The sequence below is a fragment of the Phalacrocorax carbo genome, chromosome 4 (assembly GCF_963921805.1).
Source record: "Phalacrocorax carbo chromosome 4, bPhaCar2.1, whole genome shotgun sequence".
Classification (NCBI taxonomy): Eukaryota; Metazoa; Chordata; class Aves; order Suliformes; family Phalacrocoracidae; genus Phalacrocorax; species Phalacrocorax carbo.
Window position 1 is genome coordinate 30,354,733 of NC_087516.1, and position 21,267 is coordinate 30,375,999.

The 21,267-nt window shown below is 39.3% G+C and overlaps 1 protein-coding gene across 3 annotated transcripts in view; it reads right to left on the minus strand.

Moving 5' to 3' along the window:
* Window positions 1-21,267, minus strand: part of SCFD2 (sec1 family domain containing 2) — a 206,202-nt gene that overhangs the window by 130,021 nt on the left and 54,914 nt on the right. For all 3 annotated transcript variants that reach the window (XM_064449434.1, XM_064449433.1, XM_064449432.1), the window contains exon 4: window positions 20,553-20,728. In XM_064449434.1, the coding sequence (XP_064305504.1) occupies window positions 20,553-20,728 (176 nt within the window). The remainder of the gene's footprint in view (window positions 1-20,552; window positions 20,729-21,267) is intronic.

Genomic DNA, 21,267 nt, shown 5'->3' on the forward strand with positions numbered 1-21,267 from the left:
TCAGAAAACGCGCAACAGAAACGCCACCAAAACCTTTTTCATAAAACACGACAGAGTCAGAGCCAGATTTAAAAACCAAAACAAAACAAAAATTAATTAAACTTTGACTCAAGAACTGTTTCTCCGCGCTTAACGGTGCTTTGAATTTATTAAGGTGAATTACTAGCTTGCTTTATGCAAAAATGAGAAGTCTGCAGGCGCCTACATTTGGTTTGGACGGAAGCCAGCGCGCGCTCCCGGACGTCAGCACCCCGGACGGCAGGACGCCTACCTGTTATTAAAAACGCAAAAAAGGGCGGGAAAGAAACGACCCCGTCGGTTCTGGCCCGGCCCGAGGCGGCACCACGCGTTACTGCCCCGCGCGGTCTGAAACGAGTTCTGCCACGGGCCCGGCTGCCCTGGCCTGGCGGCGGGGCCGGGGGGCGGCGGCGGGGCCTGCCCGGCGGCGGCAGGCCCCAGGCCCGGGGCCCTGCAGGTGGCAGTGTGGGAGCGCCGCAGGGAGGAGAGCCGCCGCCTGGAAACCTGATGCCGGCTGAACTTCAGGCTTCTTCTGCAGCAGCGACCCGAACATCGCGAAAATTCTGCTACGCTCCCAGCGCGAACGCCCTTCTTTATATTTTGGTTGGTTGGTTGGTTTTTGCTTGTTTGGTTGTTGTTGTCTTTTGTTTTTAAATTCGCGGGAGGAAAACACGCTCATTAATACTGAACACTGAAAAAAGGGATAGCATTTATAGAACTAACAAATGCTTATTTTTACAAAACGTACCAAATTCTTTGCTCATTTACATAAACCAGATGTTTCTCTGAGAAACCAAATTCCTCACGAAAAAACAGAAGTCGCTATATACTTCATGTCCGAAATGAAAGATGATGTGAATATACGGTACAAATGTTCCATTAGCCACTAAAGGCAAACGTATACGTTAAGTGCAACAGTTTTCTTCTATTTCACAGGACTTTTGTGAAGGCTTAGGTGATCCTCGGCAGAAGGGTGAGAAAAGGAAAATGAAGCTACTTGGATTATATTCACTACCTTCAATGGCTTTCACTCCCCTTGGGGAAGCCAACTAAATTTCTTTGCCAGATCTTGACACTCAAACCGGTCCACTGAGTGGACAAATACTCCAAAACCAGTGATCCATATTCCTCATTCCTGCAGGAGAACTGGCTCCTGGACTCCTTCTTCCCAGTACCCAATTCCTGGAGGATTACAACACGAACAAGAAGAAGGATTCTTTGACTATTTTGGTAATCATTCAAAACTTGCAACCTTTCAGTACACATGGATAAACTGAAGGACATGGGAAATACATATTTGCTGTTACCAAAAGAAGAAACAATAGTCAGAAAAATTTTCTAAAGTCTCTCAGTTACCCCTAATTCTTCTTACTGTTTTTACCAAAAAATAGTTTACTAAATTTTTGGATTAGTATAGCAACAACAGTATTTTACACTTAATCTGAAAGGCTAAATTAATGGAATATGCCTGAAGGTTACACTCGTTACCTGATCTGCCAGAACGTACCCTTATCTGTCAAATACTGCCAAATACATGAATCCACTAACTTGGTGCAGAGCTATCAAAATCCTGGTATGATGAGCAAATCCTCATCTTAAATTGCATGGAGCAATGCTGAATTCATAGTAAGAGGAAAACATTCAGCCTGAGAACAACTAGTAGGTAACTGCACAACCACCACCCAACCACAATAACAACCCAAACATCAGAAGAGTGAAAGCAAGAATACAGGGATGGCCCTGACGTTTAGAACAGGCATTGAAGCTGCAGCTACGAATATGGAAACCACACAGCAAAGGCACCTTTGATGATGGCAATGGCAAAATAATGAGAAGTCATGTTTTCATGTTAGAATTCTTTGGGACTACTGGCATGTCCAGACTTGCCCTGTGTCTGATATAAAGGTATCAATGGGATTTGCAAGAGCTGACCTTACTTTGAGCAGTAAGCGTCTCTCCTTGGAAACAGCACAGCCATTTTCTTAGCCCTTCTCTGCAGCGCCAACTAGCAAATACTCAGCCAACTTCAAAATAACCCAGAATTGGTCCTAAAGGTCCACTCTGCTAGTTCTCATCCTCAAACTAAGTCATATATTTCACTGGCCACCAATCTCACCTAAAAATACCCTAAACTTAGAGGACAAGGTTTTTAAATATCCATGTCCAACCTGTTGAGATGTGGCAACTTCAGGAAAATAGAATTGAAACAACATGCCCCAGAATGTCACATTACACTTCACTTGTGCTACCTCTCCTTTCAAGGGACACCATGGCCTTAAAAGAGCCGTATGGCCCTAGTGCATGGCAGCTGTGTTTCCCTCTCCTGACACCAGCAGGGCACTGCCACAAAGCCCACAGGTCTCACAGCCAAACACTGGTGCACTGACTGCTGGGAAGGGTCTCAGAAACTACTGTCAAAACCCCACATCCACAAAATCTACACTGAGTGTCTCAAAATCCTCTGTACTTAAGTCTCCGCTTTCTGGCAAGAATGATTACATGAACATGATCACGTATATAGGGATAAGCACCTATCTGCACACCAAGACTCCTGCCAACACAGCCAGAAAAACTGACATGTATAACTGGAGGGGAAAAAAAGTTAAAATACTATTTTGGCTGCACCCCTCTGGTACTGTAAGCTGCAACCAGCAGTGAACCGTCGAAAGACATTCCTCCAAAATCACAGCTTCTCAACTTCCAAAGTTCTCTCCACATCAAATGGCGTGGCATTGTCATATGCTGACTGAAATTTATCTCGGTCTACAATGTATTTCCCCAAAAATCTTATTATGTAAATAAATAAATAAACAAAATCAGCATGACCGGTTCACCATTTCAACACTACACAAACACAAGTCTAAGTCAGCATTTTTACGTCTTTTTTTTATTATTATTATTAAAGGGGGGAGAAAATAAACCTCTCACAGTATCTATTGAAAAGATCACTCATGTAGTTTGTTCCCAACACTCATCAGTAATACATGCTAATTTCCAGCACAGGTTCACTTTACACATCTGCTATCACAGGGGATGGCTGAACTCAGGCCCACAGCTACATAATTAAATTCAGTGTTTTCATCTTAAAGCAAGGGCCAGATTGATAGCACGTTGAAGCGAAACCCCTTATCTACACAAGCGATAAAATAAGCATGCAAAAGCTCAAGAGGTTAGGGGGTAGCCCAAGCTCCCTTCCTACCCAATCTCAGCCAATTTGGCATCAATTAGACCCCTAAGAACCAGACTGATATTCTCAACTTAACTTTGTATGTGCCATGAACAGCTAGGGTGGAACAGTACCTTCAGAAGTATGATCTAAAGCTACAAAATTTCTTTGCTTATTGCTTACAAAAAAAAGTGTCAAACTGATCCTTCCAACCATTTGTCTGATGTTTCTCAAATAATCTGTAATGATCATTGCCTGATGGCAATATTCATGACACGCTGCTTTATCTTTTAAACAAAGATGCAGCTTGCCAGCTCCAAAACTCACTTCACAACCTCAGACCTTCATACTGTTGGTAGAATTTTAGTGTTATTTCTACCCAGTCTCCAACTTTCCAGAACTTAACTTCTATATTTAAAGCTATCAGCTTGTGAAGAACGAACCTCTCTCTCAAGGGATATTATACAGAAACTTTGTAAAAAATCACAGTGCAAAATATAAACAGATGTAAAAAAAAATCAGTTTTCCTGACAGTACATAACTGATCCCTAGAGCATATATTTTGTTCATAAAGAGCTGTAGATGTGTGAAGAACTGAAAAAGAAACTACATATCTTTCTCAGGAAGTTTTTCCCCAACAGATCTTTGTCAGAATGGCTCTCCTGGTCTGTATAGCATCCTTTGCTTCTCAGTCTTCCATGCCTTCTACATTATTCACCTGGTAGACGGGTGAATTATGAGGTTATGAATGACATGATGTTCAGTATTTATATAAAGACTACGCTTAAAATTTTTTTTTTGAAGAAATGCAAAAGCAGTTTACTTCTCAGCAAAAAAAACAGAAGGACATGCTGAAACAGATGGGGAAGGATAAGAGGTAACATCTACCAACACTGAAGAGCACTTGGAAGTTCTGGGTGGGGAGAAGTCGGGAAGGGTGGCCATTAGAAATGTTTTGGAAGAAGAAAATGTTTTTTTGGGTGAAAGTTAATTTTTACTGTGCCAATCACAATTTAAGTTAAATTCGAGTTTATTTTTCCTCATTTGGTTTATGATCTCATCTAGTCATCAAGGGTGATTGATGATGTTTCAGGATTTGGGCCTTTGCCAGTTGCAAGTAAAAGGGAATTATTTATTTTTCTTTAGTGCTATACTGCTGCCATTAAGTGTATCCCACCCTTTTTTGTTTACAGCCTGTCACTGAAGCCACAGCTTTATTTTAGCATGGTGTAAGCTCTTGTCTGGGGTCGATAATGTAAGTGATCTAGCAGAAGTCTTGCACAGTGAGCATCACTTTGCACAGAAAGCGTGCAACCTTTATTTCTGAAATGATCCCTGCCACTTCTGAAATTATCCCTGCCATGTCTACTCCCATTTAAACATGGACTTAAAAGCCATACTTGAGCAATGGGCACTATCATTTTCCTTGTGGTAAAACTACATTTATTTAATCCCTTTAAAAACAAACAAACATGAAAATTACTTTGACCTTTGCCTTGGCGCAAGGATTCTGATTTGAAATGTGTATTACATTTCTAAAGCACTGTAACTGCGTCCAGCTGAACTGGGTCAGATTTATGTGCAATTAGGAAAAAAGGAAACCAAAGCAATTTAGTTTTCATGTTTGTTAATATCAAAACATCTTGTAGCAGCATTAAGTTTTAAACTGAAACACACAGAAAAATAATAATAAAAAAAAGATAATTGGAAAAGGAGTGGCCCGCTAAAAACTGCATTAAACAAATAATATGGACTTTCTCACTTGCAGTTTTTTCTCATTTAGACTATTCAAAAATGTGTGTTTGAATGTCCCCTCTTTGGCTGCTCATAAGCCACAGGGAAGTTTTTTTGCATGAACTCTTCAACCTGAGAGTTTTAGCAGAAAAGCTTCTTTACAACGCTTAATTAAAAGCAGGTTTAAGTCGGGGCCCTCACTCACTCTGGTTTTTATTTTGGCCTTCTCTCTGTGTCAGAAGTCAAGTCCCAAAAGAGAAACGAAGTTCATTATTGAGTCAGGAGAATATTTTCTCCTTCATTCTAAGCCCAACTAAACATGTTTCAGGTTTGAGTTTGGCTTTAGGTACCTCCAAATGAGATTTCATATTATATGCACCTAAGGGTGAAATGTAAGAAGATGCTAATAATGATTTTTAACTTTGCCCTACATAATAAATAATGTGTGAAAAGCACACTGCAATTGCAACTGATTTGGTATGGGGAACCGTATATTCTTAACAGAGGGTGTTCAGAAAGAGTATACTTCACACCATGAGAGGTTCATGATAAATGCAATGTCATCATCATGAAGCATGGTAAATAGTCATGCAATCACACTATAAAATGCATTGAGCAATGTACCAAACCAGAACAGTACCAACAGATCTGTAGGAAAACATGCAATTTTCCCCAGAATGTTTTAAGCAGTAGTTTATTGGTGACTTTTGACATTGAATAGTATGCTAGAAGTTTCTAAGGCATGCTTTCCTCAAAAGCAAGATTATATTTGAGCATAAATAACTATAAAAAAAGAGGGTTCCTATTAATTCCTAAAAATGCAATGGTTTTCCTCCTGCTGTCCCTTTCTCCTACACTGCCTAGGCTAATGAAAGTGGCCATAAAGAGATACACATGCAGTACAGGCCACTGTGATTTCACCAGAACAAGGATGCATGGTCATTCTGGTGGAAGGAACAAGGACCAATAATCAAGCAGTTAATCACGTTGGTTAACAGGAAGCGTATGATGTTATCTTAACTGGACAGTAGGCACAGCCTAGTGCATCCTGTTCGCAACCAATAGCAGAAGCAGATGCAAGAGCGTGCATAAGCATTTCTACGAACTAAAACGTAGTGAAGTTTTTCAAAAAGCCCTAGAATGGTCACCAGATGTGGAGCACATGTTGCCCTTGAATGCAAGAGAATAATGTGACAATAAAGTTGAATCAATACAACATGCGCCAGTAATCACACCAAGATGACATGCAAACGTTTTAAAAACAAAAATATGTCCATTATTTTTAGTTCTTCAGGACAGAAAAACAGGTCACCTGGTCATCTGTGAGGTGCTGTTTCCATCGCCATTTGAGAGCCCATATGCGTGAAATACGTTGCTCTCTCTGTGAGACAGCAGTCTAGCTTTTGTATTTTTAAATACAAAATTCAGTTCCCGTGCCACCACTTACTGCCACCTGTACAAGATTTACAGGTATCCTCTGCCTCTACATATTTTATGAAAATAAAACTCCCATGAACAGCACATGCAGGAAGAGGACAAGATAACCAGGGCCCAGCAAGAGTGCTTTACTGATGACTTAGAACTGCGTATCCTCTTTGACTTACAGAAGGGAAACAGGATGAGAAAGGGCACACTACACCATCCTTATATTTACTTCTCTAAGTCCACCCATCAGATACTAAAGAAACCATTCATTTTCCAGTAGTGATCACTTCTAATAGAGATATTGCTCAGGTTATGGATAAAACACAAATGGACACAGTGACAGGCTAGGAAACAATTACTTTCACAGAGGCAACCAAACCATTTGCAGATGGAGTTCAAACTGATAGCCTTACACAGCTTGAATTCATACAGAAAAAGTTTCATTCTGTGTAGCTGGAAAACCTGGGTGAAATCAGAACCTGAAGCAACACACTGAAGTTTTGCATCCTGCTAATAGACTTCTCAGCTATGATGTCCCCCGAAAGGCATGGTGGCTTCCCAATCTACACGTTTGTTGCCAATGTGTGTGGTCAGACCCCTACCAATTAAATGTTGGCACATGCGCCTCCAGTACATTCAACCTCTTGTCTGCAACAAACATGCAGATGAAACAAAAACAGTAGGCAAACAATACAAAACTTTGCCTACAACAGTGACTGACACTCCCTTGAAGTAGCAGCTTATGTCTTAATAAAGACATCTCCTGCCATCTCTGTAGATGCAATAAACCATTTCCCTCCTCCAGTAGGTAGATTCTCAAACAGCCTTTTTTCCAAGGGACACAGGAGAGAAGCATCAGTTTTCCAGTAATTCTGGCATAAGCCAACCTGTCACCAAGAGAACAGTAGCTAAGAGAACGTGGAAGGTGCTACCTGAGTTATTCTAAAGCTCTCCAGAACTACTGCAGAATACAGGGTGCTTGAGTGTTGTGTATTGACTCCTTGAGTAACAAGTATTTTTTTAATAACTCCAGAAATGAAATAAACTGGACAGAAAATCCATATACAGTTTGGGGAAAAACCTAGACAGAGGGGAGGCAGGACAATTCAATGAAGACAAGTGAGGAGGTTAAGAGAGCTTTTCACTTGGCTTTTGGTACAAGAACATATATTTTGAAATGTATTCCTATGTATCATATAGTCACAATCAGAAGAAATACACCCAGCTAAGTAAGCTAAGGCTACTGTCCATTACAGATAATGAACTTTAGATAGTGGTACATGATACCAAGAATTTTAGCCTGTTAAATTTTTTTGTTATTCTTCAAGTAGAGACTTTCAGAGTTTTCTCATAACTGTATAGTTTAAAACAGATATAAGAATGAATGCTTTTTAAAAATGTACTTTCAAAACAAAAGAGAACCAAACCAAATCAAGCCAGTGAGAGCCTGGTCACCAGGGACACCATAGCCATTTTAAAAATATCTGTTAATAAAAAGGCAGTTGAGGACCAATGCCAGTCTCTCTTGGGGAACCTTTATTTTGATGACACTCTGATGCTGTTTACGACTGAAAAACAATATTCTGAGCAGATAACATTTAATAGCTACAGCACTTGATAACCTCACTTATTACAGTGCCTACATCTTCCCAAATTTAACTGTGTTATCTTTGTTCCTCTGTTGCAGAAGAATACTGGGTTAAGAAATTCAGAGAAAACCTGAGACATTTTTAAAAACTTAAAGAAAATGTTCCTTATTTTTATCAAGGAACCCTTCTGGCTCCGTTCAGGCAAGGCAGTTCTACTATGTGAGGGTAAGTCAGATGAAACTATGGATTATGTCTGAATCCTTTGCTGCCTATGGCTCACCAGCTATTTCACTTTCCCTAGACTTGGGGGTTGGTAGGGAAGAAATACTAGAACAGAAGCTGATTTATAGAATTAAGTCATATTTGGAGAGTTTCTCATCTCTGGCACCCTACCTTTTCCTCTTCTCTTACTAATGCCCTCATTAAAAAGAATTTGAATCTTTTCCCTTCCCCAGGCAGAGACCCAAACTATCATTTATTACTTATCCGTTACCTACATTTTACTCTCCTGAAGGATAAACCTACATCAACCCGACAGTCATGCTGAATGGCAGCGGTTTATGGACTAAGCCATTTCTTTATCTAACTACAACCATATGTTTTAACCTGCTACAAAATTATGAAATACTTCCCATCAATAGTCCAAGTTAGATTTCTGTACTGAATTGCCTAATGTGAATGTACAGCATTTCTGTACTCCAAACAAACAGAGTGTGAGGAGGTAAACAGCAGTTAATTGTATTCATGCCTTATTAGACACAGCTGCACAAACGGCCTGTCATATTTCGTTAGAAAATACTGTACAAGTTTTGCATGTGCACGGTGCCCTTCATTTCTGCAAGCAGTGTGACTACTTGGAATTACAGGAACACTCACAGAACCATATGCTCTTTGTTTTAAAGGTACACAAAGGCAAACACCCTGGGATGGGGTGGTGCAGGGGGCGACATCCAGAAAGAAATTCCATTTTTCCTCTTGTGCCTACTAAATTTTTAATTAACAAAGCATTCTTACAGAATACATGAAAGAGTAAATACAGAGAAAACAATGCTACAGAAACTTCAGACTAGGTAGATGCAGGCCATTCTAGTCACTGACATGTATCTCCTTTTGCATTTTGGGGGAGGTGGTGGGCAAATGAGAAGGAAGTAGTCTTGTTACACCACTGTGTCTTGTATCAGTCCTCACGCTGTTCCATGCTGAGCTGGGAACACCACAGCCAGCAGGCAGCTTCCAGCATAAATCCACTTTTGTCAGGCCTACAGTATGCTGACTTTAATGTTCTTGTACCCAGATATGGTGCCATGGGGTGAACCTGGTGGGCTTTCAAAGAGGTATCTTCTTAGACTGAGAAAGTCCCACAGAAACATCATGGCAATAAAAGGTAACTTAGCTGGAGACATATGTACTGGAGAAAATCTAAAGAAAGAAAACCACTATTAAAAATATCTTTACACTTTCCAAGAAATATATAGGAAACACTTACTAGTGTTGAGTTATTGTCTGTTACATGTAGCAGAGATGGTAGTAACTCTTTTGATTAAATCTTAATATTTTACACCTCTCCAGGAGGCATGAGTTAGGGTTACAACTATGTTTAAGCAGAGGTAACCGTCATCTCCAAGGGGACCCAAGGCAATGAATACTACACAGGAAGACCTTGACAACCCAGATTTGATTTTAAAAATGATTCTTCATGACCTACTGCAGAGGTAAAATTCCACTAAGATTTGTTTGCTGAGTCAGCAGGTTGCTTTCAAACAGAACCTGCTTTTCTAACCTAGAGAACTGAGCCTGCCTTCTTAAGCAAATCATGTATCAAGCAAGTCTAGAAATCTACAAACAATGGTATCGTAATTTATAACAAATTAATATCTACCATGGCTCCATAGCTGGGCTGAGTGCCAATCAACAAGTTCTATAGCACTGTCTCTTTGTGTCGCTTCCTTTGGGATTGTAGAAGGGGACATGACACAGAATCATAGAATGGTTTAGGTTGGAAGGGACCTTTAACAGTCATCTAGTCCAACCCCCCTGCACTGAGTGGGGACATCTTCAACTAGATCAGGTTGCTCAGAGCTCTGTCCTACCTGACCTTGAATGTTTCCAGGGATAGCGCATCTACTACCCTTCTGGGCAACCTGTTCCAGTGTTTCACCACCCTCATTGTAAAAAATTTCTTCCTTACATCTAGTCTAATCTGCCCTCCGTTAGTTTAAAACATTATCCCTTGTCCTGTCACAACAGGCCCTGATAAAAAGTTTGTCCCCATCTTTCTTACAAGCCCTCTTTAAGCACTGAAAGGCTGCAATAAGGTCTCCCTGGAGCCTTCTCTCCAGGGAGACAAGAGGTTGAATAACCTCTCCCAGCCTTTCCTCATAAGGAGAGGTGTTTCATCCCTCTGATCATCTTTGTGGCCCTCCTCTGGACCCAGTCCAACAGGTCCATGTCTTCCCTGTACTGAGGACCCCAGAACTGGATGCAGTGCTCTAGGTGGGGTCTCACCAGAGCAGAGTAGAGGGGCAGACATGACCCCTCTTTCACCGAAAATACAGCCAAGAAAAAGGCAAAGTGTTGCAAGTTCTCTAACTCACTGCAGGTTCAATCTCACCAGGTAAAAGATAAAATCTTAAGTTAGGAAAAGTAGTTAAGTCCTAGACCACCCTGATCGTGGCTGACCTGACAATTCAGAAAACTAACATGACCTTTTTCCATCAAGTAAGCAAAATCAAATTAAGAATATACTTACTTTCCTACTGAAAATAATGGTTTTGGGAAAAATATTAGCCTCAGAGTATGAGCACAGTTGTGCCTTCAAAGAGCTTCACGACCAAGAACAGATGCTGCAGACAGAAGTTAAGAGCTGTGATTTGAAGGCAGCAGCCATAAAGATATGTTTGCACAAGCATGTCAAGACTCACTGAAGTTTATTTTTTTGCTCGGGCAAAAATCCCTTCACATATTCCGTGGGACACAAGACAAACGGAGAGGCTAGGCTTAGAGGTAGGGATTGGTATTGTGCCAATGGGACTCTCTGCTTTCCAGGTTGGGGCTAACACCCAGAGAACCCAGACTGTGGGAAAAAGCAGTCCAGTGAGCACCTGTATGTCTGTGCGCGTACCCTGTGCCCAGAAATGTCTGTGATCCAAGGAAGTGTGTGGGCCAGTGGAAAGGGAAATATGCAACTCATTAAGGTGGGGAGACAGAGGGAATGCAACGTGGCAGCCCCGCTGTTAATTTTGGATATCGCCCACAGTAAAGTTTTCATTAATTTTCAGTTGTGTTTTTTCTCTGCTTTCTCCTTGCCAGTCTGTAGGAAATAATAAAATATATTCTCCAAAAAATGAGGAAAACTAAGTTGACAGTCTAGTATAATCACACTGAAAAACAGACAGTGCTGGCACTATCAAACTGCTTTGCAGATAAGAGATTTGATAGGTAATTTACTGCCTTTGAGCTAACAACTACAATGATAAGCAGCTCCTATGAGTAAATCTCTCATTAGATGCTGCGCTCTGTGGTATTGATTTCATTATTATTACAACAGTACCTGGAATCTTACCTAGGGACAACACATGGACTGTAAAAATAAGGCAATGCTCATTTCCTTAAACACTATAATATAATTAGTGAAAGAAGACAAAGCCCAAAGGTGAATGCAGTCCTGCTCCGAACCTATAGCAGAGGCAAAATCCAGTTAGGATTATTAGGTAACAAACCCTATGTCTTGTCTTTAAAAAAAAAAACACCCTGCTTTTCTAACCTAGACTATGACAAGCTGAGTGAATCATCTGGACTGAAAGCATCCAAAAAATACACCAAACAAGTCTTTTTATCAAAAACCATGGGTATCATAATGAACAAAATGGACAGAAAAGAAAATGCTAGAGCACAGATGGAGCTGCCTGCCTTCCCATCTCCATTCCTACACTACTTTGCCTGTCCAGTAGCATACAGTCGACACCAAATTAATGAGTTTATTAGCAGAGACTAAACACCACAATAACACACTTAATTCAGTACTCAGCAAAATCTCACCAATTAACTTGTCTGTCAGAAGGCGGGTGAATGGGCATTGCTAATGGGATTTCTGTTGTTAAGATGGACTAAGGGAATCTGTACTCTTGCTCTACTTACCTGTGACATTTCTTTACTCAGCCTGACCTGTGCAAGTAATAAAAAGAAATCAGATAAATTTTTTGTGAGGATGGCAACAACCTCCGTAAGAAGTTAGTGACTGGAAAGCAGATCCTGCCGCTGACATAAATTGGGTAGTATGCAACTCTCTACTGGTGGAGCAATGCATATAGCAAAGCAAGGACTTGCTGGGAGTACATACAACAGCAGCTTTGCCTCTCAGAGCAGAGTTACCTGTGTAAGAGTAAACGGTGACTCATTCAATATTGTTAATATTGTGCCTCTCCGCAGCTACTCCACCTATACTGAGGGCATCTCTGCCTTTCGGCCTGATTAATGTTATCTTTTACAATTAATATTACATTTTAACGAGAAAAGTAACAGAGGAGAAAGAATGGCAAATGAAAGGCAGAGCTGTAGCTCTGCATAGAGATTCCCTGGGACTGGTGAAGTGCTCCAGCTATCACCAGTGACGAGTGTTCACAGGGAGTCAAGAATTGTGCTGCCTTTCGGGAACGTGGCCTAAGCAGATATCAGCTGCCATGTAATTTCAAAATCTCAAACAAAAACTGGCAAGAAAAAACTCTTAATTGTTTAAACTTCTAACTAAATAATGTGTGCGTGTGGAGGGGGCAGTAGTGGTTTTTTGCCTTTTTTTCCCTCCCATTACAATCATTTATACATTAGGATTCTTTTATTTTGCAGCAAGTATTTTGGTTTTATATGTAGAATTAATTTAACAGTTCCCATTAACTTAATATATTTAGCCTTTTCTTCCCACAAGGCTTTTTAAGTTTTATTGATGTGGACATTTGTTCACTTATGAAAGCCATTTCTTTATTAAGTGCTCATTTTAGAGGCACTATGTGACCCTTATCTGGATACAAAATATTTGCTCTTTCAGAAGATGAGGGAGGGAGGTCTTTGCTTTTTAAATGAGAGCCACAATGGCAATACTTTGCAATTTTTCAGACCAAACGCAAACACGTTTCTTTGACAAGAATACAAAAAGATACTCTTAACTCCCATGTGATATGGTAACCCCACTTAAGATATTTTAACCCCTTGTCAGCCAGAGTTAGAAAAACTTAGAACAGTTTTCTTTCAACAGATTAATAAACTTTCAGTAGAAATATAGCTTCTGTTCACTCTCAAAGGATTTATTTAATGTTAAAACAATATTAAAACAATCCCTACCCGTATTTTATTTCACTTTCAAAGTAGTCTGACAAGACCATACTACTCACAGAAAATTAGTTTGACTAGAAGAATTATATATACACATATATAGACTACAAGAAATGTTTTTTATATATGTATGTGCATAAACACGTACGTACACACACACGTATCATTCTTTCTGAGCAAAACTACTTGGAATGTCTTAATTCTGGCATGTTAAACCTGGGAAATGGTCCCTGAGAACATGGAATATGAAGTGTAACCAACAAGCTCCTCCTCTGTGGAGTATCACAGGTGGGGCACAAAACCAAACACATCACTTCCACAAATTTAGGTCACTGTTTTATCTCTATTGCTGTAGTACTAAGGTGTCCCCAGCGGTTTAGGGCTCTATTTTATAGAAATGTATAGAAAACACATAAACTCAACTGAATTCCTGTTAAAAACAACTTAAGGTATCATGAACATAAGAGGCATTGAACAAGCAAAAGAAATGAACTGAGACCGTGCGAGGCAGGTGACAAGAAGCAACACTATTTCAAGGGTTGTATACACCAGTTTTTAAGCAATGCCATGAAATTTAACATAGATTTTATGTAGAATAAATACTTGCAAAGTTAAAAATATCACATATATAAAGGCAGAATTCAAATGCGTTTACATGTTCTGGAAACGACTCCCAGTTTAAATGGAGCAAGCCTAACAAACAGATGGTTAAATAAGAACTTACTGTAAATAATTTGGAGCTTAAGCAAGTGATTGCTGTAGGACTATTTTTTCTTCAGAAGTCATCAACAAATTACATTTGATTCTCTAGCTGTGCAAGACAATGCGTATCAGTGTCCAAACTGCAACCTCATCCAAAAGGTACCAAATTCCAGAGCATGACCTTTGCAATCAATATGGTATCATGCAAGACTCCCACCAAGACAATTCATTCCATATGTAACTTGATGTTGAAAAGCGACTGCTCTAATTTCAAGATATTTTTTTTTAATACAACATCTCTAATTACAGGCAGCTAACATCATGGGTCTTCTTTCCAAATACTGTTGCAGTATCTCGTCTAAAAAGATTTATTGATCAACATCGTAGGCCAAAAAGACTATTTATTGCACTGAGCTGAGCTACAAAATTATAAATTACATGTAGACTAAAGCAGTACAAATAACAACAAGGCATGCCACTGACCTTAATCTATTCTACGTAAAATTAAAGGTTTCACTACAGCTGAACTATGAATTATTCTTGCAGAGCAAGAGGAATTACTCCAAAAGCTTTTCCATTTCCTCACTGCTTTGTATCAAAATGCTTGCTTCGGCAGCCCTGAAGCCCACACTGAAGCTTTTGGTCTATACAAGTTTAGAGTCAATAAACGCCACCTAGTAAGTACTGTACACTGCAAAAAAGCTGAGAGGTCTGAAAGCTACAGTGAGTTCTAGGCAGGGAAAATCTGCAAGCTGGTGTCTTACAGTTTCCAAATTTATTGGCACGGCATCATGTGCAGGCATGCATATGTGAACAACGCCTACCACATTCTGAAATGGCCAAAAGTGCAAATAAATAATAATGTCATCCTTAATTAAGTAATGAGTCATGCGTACCCTGCATTTGTGAAAATGGTAGAAAATCACGGCACAGGATGGAATGGTTATCAACACCCAAGCTATAAGATCTTGCTACTGACACATTAACGACAATGTAAAATATTCAGCTGTACTGCAGTTTTTCCACTCTTTTTGTGAGTTTGCACTCTAATATTCATAGAAGAAAGAATGATGTAATTTTATTAACCTCATAACTGCTTTCTGCCAACAGAAAAATAAAAACATTGGAATGACCATCTGGCATGAAGTTTCTGTTTCTCTTAAAAACATGTCTGTATTTTCTGTTTCTCAAGACACCAAGGACAAGAAAAATATCTGTCTTCTGACAAATTTTGCAGCACCAAAATGAGATAATAGAACTAAAATAAAACACAACTGACTCGTATTGGGAAATTTAAACATGAAAATACTACACAGTCAGGAGTTCTCTATGTAAGTATGTGTACATAGCTTCCACCATCACAGTATTTGACCTGTTTATTACCAGGAACTGCTAAAAACTCCAGATACTTTTGCTAAAATATTCCAGTGGTCTCTTTCCTGTGATAACGAAGCTTTGAAAAAAAGGATGGAAAAGAACTTGTATAATTTAAAAAATGACCAAGTCATCCTTTGAAAACAAATAAGTTAACTTTAGAAGCTACTTACTTTGATAGATACATCACACATTCTATATCGAATTCACACATAATGACAACTTTGATTTATAGATAGATGGCAGCCCATCTTGTAAGATCTGTCTTTGCTTGCTAATTGTCATTACAGCACTACTTGTTTTTCTAAGCAGTCAAGGTGATACACAGTGCCCACCTCTATGTTCTTTGGCAGAGATTAGGAGTATAGAAGTATGCCATAGCTGGGAGATGCTATGTGTGGGAGCACTGGCCCAGTCAGCAAGGCACTTACTTCATAGACAGTGCAGGACATGAAAGGAGTCAAAACTCAGAAGGGACTTGGTCCCAGTTCAAGGGGTTTTAAGTCTGAGAAGTCAGACAATACAAAGAGGTGAAAGCTGAAAGGATTTTTAATTGGATGTGCATCATAAAGCTAATTATAGCCAACCAGAACAATGTAGTCTACAGTTTATGCTGTAGCTTTTCATCTATAGAATGAAACTGAATGTGTTGCGGATTTTTGGTTTGGGTTTGTTGGGTTTTTTTTTTTTAGTAGGACCTTTAATTCCACATACTCTTGAGATTATGTGACATTAATCAGCATCACAAAACAAAACTTTGACAGTACTAAGATCCAACAGTTGCATCATGGCTTCTAGGTCAATGCTGAAGCTGTCCAATTTCACAGTAAACTGTGAAATGCTGGTCAGCAGTTGCAAAAACTTTGTGCCACAAAAAAGCCCCAAGAAGCAACAATCCCCTCCTCAACGCTATAATAACAATGAATTTAGTTATCTTTCAGATTTCCTTAATGTGGGAAATGCAGTTATTTTAAGACAACAGTGCTGGTACATTTGCAATTTTAAAATGAAGTTTAGCCCAGATATCTCAAAAAGGAAGAGAATTTCCTCATCCTAAAGAGGAAACACACCCCTCCCCTTTTTGGGGGAGGTCAAAATAGCTGTTTGTTTTCAACAGTTCTGGTGCCAAAAACTGCCTGATAAAGTATGAGCTATTTTTAAAGAATAAAGCAAGAAATACTAATAATATTGTGGAATATATTTTTTCATTTAGTTTGGGTTATTACTAGTTATTTTATGTAACAGAAAGGCATCTACACTGGGAACTTTCTACCATGGGATCCAAACACAGTACACACAGGACCTGGCATTTTAAATCCACTCAGTTTAGCAGAAAGGTTTGCATTTAAAAATGTGAAGCAGACAATTAGCTGAGGAGAAAATGGAATGAACCTTTAGCTGCCGTGCAGTGCCAGCTTATACAACTGTTGCCAGAACTTGCTGCCACAAAGAAATGACAGTACTAAGAGTAGAATTTTTAACATGACAATGTCTTTGCTCATGGCAACCTGGAGAAACTTGGAATCAACTTAGATCCTCCCCCTCCTTTTCTGTCTCACTCCAAAGTACAGCATCAGAGTTTTAAACTGCTTGGAGAATGTCTGTTTGTTACTTGCGGGGAAATGCATTTCAAGTACTCCATACGCTGTTATAAACTAGGTCTGATAAACTTGCTTGCACTGAATAAACCCCAATCTTGGGATTTAAATGGATGGGGCTATTCATAAAATATTCTACTACTCTGTATGAGAAGCACTTTACGCTTAAATCTTGAGAGCAAGATTATGCCATACGGATGCAGCCAATTCTAAGAGGTAGCATCCAACCTGGGGAATTTCAGAGGGGTACACTTCACAGAGCAACTGCACTTTCCCTTGGGGAACATTATGCCCCCATTCACACTCTATACTGCTGCTGGGTATGTATAAACTGATTTTGGAGGCAGAAATCCTTGCTCAGAGAATGTATGAGTAGTATATGTTAAAAACAACAAAAATATTTTTTCTCTCACAGTGTCACATTTTGTTTAAACTCTGGAGAGAGCTCCTCTTCTTGTGCTTTTGTATTTCATGGGCCTCTGCTGCTTAATAAACCCCCATGAAAGTCATAAATTTGAGGAGAACAGGGGATATAGCTAAACAGAGCTGAAAAGCAGGGAGCGACAACACTCCTCCTTACTTTCTGTTACCTCCCTAAATTTCAAATCCTTGCTTGAAGGAAAACAAGGCGGTCACATGAGGAGTACTGGGGAGTTGCAGGCAGCATGGTGCAGCATTTAGCATGTGCTCCTCTTCTCACCTATCAGTTTTATGGATGGCCAGAACTAGAAAAATAGAAAGAGGACCTCAAGAGAAGAAAAATGTGGCGGGGTGGGATATCTCCTTGGTAAATAGGATATACTTTTTCAATTCACAAAGCATTTAAAACTTCTGGGTAGTAAAAGCTCCATCGTGTGCAGAGGTAGGGCAGCAGAACACAGAGCAAACTTGTGATAGACAAGATTAATCATTCTGATGCATTACTCTTAACCCAGCACCCTCTTTCCTTTGAGGCCAAGGCCATGATCCCATCAAAATCCAATTTCACTCTCAGATCATTCATCCATCCATGTTAAGGAGAAGACAACTCTGTAGCAAGTATGCAGCTGCACTGACTTTCAGCAGACTTCTAGTCAAAACCAAGCTTCCTTGCTGGAGATGCAAAAAACTTATTGAGACAACATAGGTCTGAAAAATGTAGTTACAGATATTTAATTATGACAAAATAGTGGAAGTGGGCTGCTTTCTACCTCTACCAGGCATTTTTAGAACTAGTACCTGCAACATCAACTGAAGGGAGTAAAGAGAAGAAGAAAAACGGAACAGATTATTCAACATAAGATTTAGAGAAATGGTTTCTTGTCAACAATGTGGTTTTTCTGAAAAGCACGAAGTAGACTTAGCAGAGAATTATGAGACCCATCAGAGAGATCCAGCAATGAGAGCCATTCCAAAACTATGCAGATTTATTTCTCTGGGAAATCTGAGAATTCTAACACCAGCTGTTTATACTGGGTTATCTCCTTTGGCATCAGCTGGAGTCTGACATACATCCATCAGTAAAAAATTTAGAATTCCTACATTGTACAAGTCTAATAATATTACTCCCAGTAGATCTTTCACAGTTGTCTTCTATGTGGTTCCAATATAGGATAGTAACAATACTACTTTCATGTTGAAACAATTAATTTTTCTTAAGAATTTTTAAAGATTTATTACTTTTAAATATCTGAAACATAACAGTTATGCTGAAGAACTTCTCAGTAGTACTGCTGAAACAAACTAACATGGCATCAAATTTAGTGCAGAGCAATATGCACCAGCCACTCACTATGCAATGTCTTAGTTGATTTTTTTAAAAATAAAAATATCTCTGATGTCTTCTGGGTCTCTCAGTATTTTGCTCTTCCTGCAAACCACTGTCAACAGATCAGAGACAAGCCATGTGCTCAGAAGCAGATAATGCATGTCAGACTCTGTCTTCAAAATAGAGTCGGTAAAAGGATACATGCTGTACAGATTGTGTAATTCAAAATAACTGTTGTTTGAAGTACTGAAAATGAGTATGTGCTTAAGGAACAGTTACAAATGTTAGCCTATAAAGTTTGCTTTGGCTAACACATTTTACCTTAATATGGTGGGTGGAAGGCAGTGGGTATAATCTAAAGCCACCTACGATTATGAGAGTGCTTGTTATACATTTCTTTTTTTATGAAATATATAGTTTGGTTGTTTCTTACCTCTGTTTTTCCACTCCCTGATGATTTACAGCACGGCTTTTATATAGGCAGTTGTCTGTTATGAAAACAATGCTGAGCTTGCAGCTTTATTTTGATTCTAAAGCTGAACTGGTTTTAAGATGGAATTTAGCCAGCTTCTAGAGTCACTGCAGAAGAGAGAAAGGAACTATGGATTGTCAGTCCCATGCTCTACAGTCCAGACAAACCAAAGAATGGCTGCAGTGAGTTCTTTTACCTGACCTGTTTGTTTCTTAACTACAGAAAGAATGCTGTCTGTGTTATTAAAAAAAATATTTCACTCTTACCAGGAAATAATAGTTTTTAAAATTAATGCAGACAATAGTTTGCTACAATTTAAGTTTTGCATTTTTGCCCCCCAAATGTCACAGAAATTCACTGACTTCAAAGCTATGAAGTATGGGCTGAGTCTTCTCAAAGGACCAGTGATTATATCCTGCTGCCAGAGATCATAGGGAGAGTCATGTTGTTGGTTTGTTTTCAACATCTAGACAAAGGCAGCTGATTTTTACAAAAGAAGTATCTGGTTTTAGTTGAGATCTACACTATACACTTCAGTCATTTAAGGCTGATTCTAACTTCATTAAAAGTAAGACTTGCCTCCTTGCTAGGATTTCAGAAGATGGTTCCTCTAAAAACAACACAGTGCCAGAAGAGACAGCATAGGGAGGAAAGTTTTGAGCTTTCCCTGAATTTCAGCAGAAATTAACTCTATTAGGTTCTTAGGAAAACTCCTCCTTTGCTTGGTACATCTCCAAAGGTTAGTGGAATAAAGGTCAATATACCACTAACTCTTATTTCCTGAGGGAAATCCAAGTGTGATACAAAATGGTATGTAAATAATAGTGGTCACCAACAGGATGCTGTAAAAAACATGGTGGTGGGAAAAACTGAGGGTAGATGACAGCTGCGAGCAAGAGAAACCTCATTCTCTTGGTGCATGGAATTTCCTACTATGCTTTCATCTGCTCAGTAAATTACACAAGTTTTACACTTACACAGTAACAAAGTCTGTGCATTTGATTCAGCGTGTTACCTCAAGAAGCATCTTCAGACTGGTAGCGATGATGATGATGGTAATAATAATAATAATAATCATCATCATCATAATCCTATCCAATGCTAAAGGTTTTATCATCTTGAAATTTCGTATAGATGTTAAACTGTCACCCAATCCAGATTATTTACATACTTCATCTTTAATGTCTATCCTTTTGTTTATAAAATTATTCTTAGACAAAACTATAAAAGATTAACTATGTAGGTTCCCATTACTTTTACCAGTTTGGCAACAAGGAACAGCTGTTTTAGCAAGACATCCAACACATTTCATAAAAAATACAAGCTACAGAATTTAATGGCAATTCAAAAAAATTAAATAAAACTTTTTTACTTAGGTCAAATAAATTCACATAATATGTACCTGCAGAAGTAATCTCTCAAAGGCAAGGAAGTTGTCCCATTTGGAAGTCTGGGGGTGTTTCAACGTCTGGACTGTGGCCAGCACAAGCTGTAAAAGACCACAATGGTTCTCCAAAGCTTTGAGATTATTTCTGAAAAGCTGAATGTATGAGCTGAGCTGTTCTGGGGTGACTCTGCCTGTGGAAAGGAAAACAGGGCACAGCGTTCAGTGGTGGCAAATACAAACCTAGATTTTTTTAAATTTTAGTGAATGGGCTATACAGAACTCTGCGGACTCTCTCCACTATGGGCCTGATCCCAGCTTCACTGCAGTCACTGGGAGCTTCAAGCTGCAGCAACAGGTCAGGACAAAGACTTACCTTAAGCCACAATTCATGGATGAACTATGTGGTATGGCAGGTATACATAACAGATGCTGTCATAAAAGGTAATACCATTTTTTGTTTTCAGACATAGAGGGACATTCGTTTAAGCTAGGGAAATAATATTTGATGACTACTTCCAAACATTGGTTGATCTTTCTATTTTTATCAGAAGTACAATGGGAATTTGTGAGCCTTTTACCCTACACCAAACCCACACCCTCCAGCCACTGCCTGAGGATGCACCTTTGATCAGTGTGACTCAAAAAATAGAGATGTTAGTGATTCAAGGAACTGTTTTCTGGAGCTGTTCTTGGAAGGGACACTTCCAAGGCACGACTTCTTCAGTTTCTG